This window comes from Austrofundulus limnaeus, unplaced genomic scaffold (assembly GCF_001266775.1).
Source record: "Austrofundulus limnaeus strain Quisiro unplaced genomic scaffold, Austrofundulus_limnaeus-1.0 Scaffold2766, whole genome shotgun sequence".
In the NCBI taxonomy this organism is placed as follows: Eukaryota; Metazoa; Chordata; class Actinopteri; order Cyprinodontiformes; family Rivulidae; genus Austrofundulus; species Austrofundulus limnaeus.
Window position 1 is genome coordinate 10173 of NW_013955168.1, and position 1854 is coordinate 12026.

The following is a 1854-nucleotide window of genomic DNA, read 5'->3' on the forward strand; positions in this document are numbered from 1 at the left end:
TTTAAAGTAAAACAGTTTCAGGACCCATAAAGTCTGCATAGGATTGTAAATTTATACAAAGATGTGCTAAATTAGTTCAGCAGAATATTTTGTTAATTCATTTAACCTTTTAATCTTATGTTTGTGTTTTCATCTTTCTATTTAAATGTTTGTTCATTTCTCTGTAGTTCCTAAAATCTGTTCTGTCTCTTTTTATTCTGACTTTTGTCCCATCAATCACTTCCCATTTAGTGTTTTTGCACCGATACTCTGTTTTTAATCTGTTCTGATCGTGAACATTTTAAAGCCTGAAACATACTCGCTCCGACGCTGACGGGTCGACGCGCGGTCACCTGGTTGTTCGGCAGTCGTTCTCTCACACACCTTTCATAGTCCCTGAGACACCCCGCGCCGGGCTCCTGGGAAACCCCCCTCCCTCTGAACCATACGTCACTGCATGGAGTTTCTCCCCGCAACAGCCGACAATCATTGCAGAAAAAAAGACTCGTCACTCACGACGTATTTATCCACATCTGTTCTGGTTTAGCTCCACAGTTTTTATCNATATGAAAGGCAATTAAAATATAAAACAGGAGATAAAAGTTCTCTGATGTCTTTTAAGTGTATTTATTTAGTGGTTCATATAATTCTGCTTTTATTTCTAATTATGTCAGAGTTGGTCCTCCGTACTGCAGAAGCCTGATAATCATCTACTCATTCATATCAGGTGTGTTGGAGCAGAGAAACAAGTAAAATATGCAGGGCTGCGGCCCTCCAGGACCAGGATTGCCCACCCCTGGTTTAGAGTTAAAAACCATGTTTTAGTTTTATTTTCTCTTCTAACCCAGGTGTACAGCAAGCTGCCTGTGCAGACGTTAACAGGATACCCCTACGAGGTGGATGACGAGRCGTTCCCTTGCATCTTCAGACCATGGAGGTTGCCAGTGTTAGAACGTCCAGCCGTGCCCGAAGCTGAGCCCAGTCCTACGCCTAGAACACCTCAGCCTCAGAACCCCATCAGTGAAACGAGCCCACCCACCCGCAGTATGTGGCAGTGGCCAGAGTTGGAACATCCAGCTGAGCCTGAACCTGAGCCCAGTCCTACGCCTGGAACACCTGAGCCTCAGAACCCCATCAGTGAAATGAGCCCACCCACCCCCAGTATAATATGGCCGTGGCCAGAGTTGGAAGAACCAGCTGATCCTGAACTTATGCCTAGTGCTGAGCCCAGTCCTGAATTTGGATCACCCATCCGAAGGAAGCGCTCCATCTTCAGACCACCCAGTCAGAACGATGACGTCTACAGCGTGTTTAAAGTAAAACAGAGTTTCAGGACCCGTAAAGTCTGCATAGGATTGTAAATTTATACAAAGAAATGCTAAATTAGTTCAGCAGAATATTTCGTGTTTTTTAATTCATTTAACCTTTTAATCTTATGTTTGTGTTTTCATCTTTCTATTTAAATGTTTGTTCATTTCTCTGTAGTTCCTAAAATCTGTTGTCTTCTCTTTTTATTCTGACTTTTGTCCCATCAGTAACTTCCCATTTAGTGTTTTTGCACTGATACTCCTTTGTTGTTAATCTATTCTGATCGTGAACATTTTAAAGCCTGAAACATACTCGCTCCGACGCTGACGCGTTGATGCGCGGTCACATGGTTGTTCGGCAGTCGTTTTCGCACACACCTTTCATAGTCCCTGAGACACCCCGCGCCGGGCTCCTGGGAAACCCCCCTCCCGCTGAACCATACCTCAATGCATGGAGTTTCTCCCCGCAACAGTCGACAATCATTGCAGAAAAAAAGACTCGTCACTCACAGACTTATTTATCCACATCTGTCCTGGTTTAGCTCCACAGTTTTTATCAGTCAGATTC

At 44.0% G+C, this 1854-nt stretch overlaps 1 protein-coding gene across 1 annotated transcript in view; it reads left to right on the forward strand.

Moving 5' to 3' along the window:
* Positions 1-1295, forward strand: part of LOC106511412 (alpha-2-macroglobulin) — a gene marked incomplete at both ends in the record, with an annotated part of 8931 nt that extends 7636 nt beyond the window's left edge. The window contains 1 exon segment of the mRNA XM_014000174.1: positions 828-1295. Coding sequence (XP_013855628.1) covers positions 828-1295 — 468 coding nt within the window.
* Positions 1296-1854: the final 559 nt, after the last annotated feature.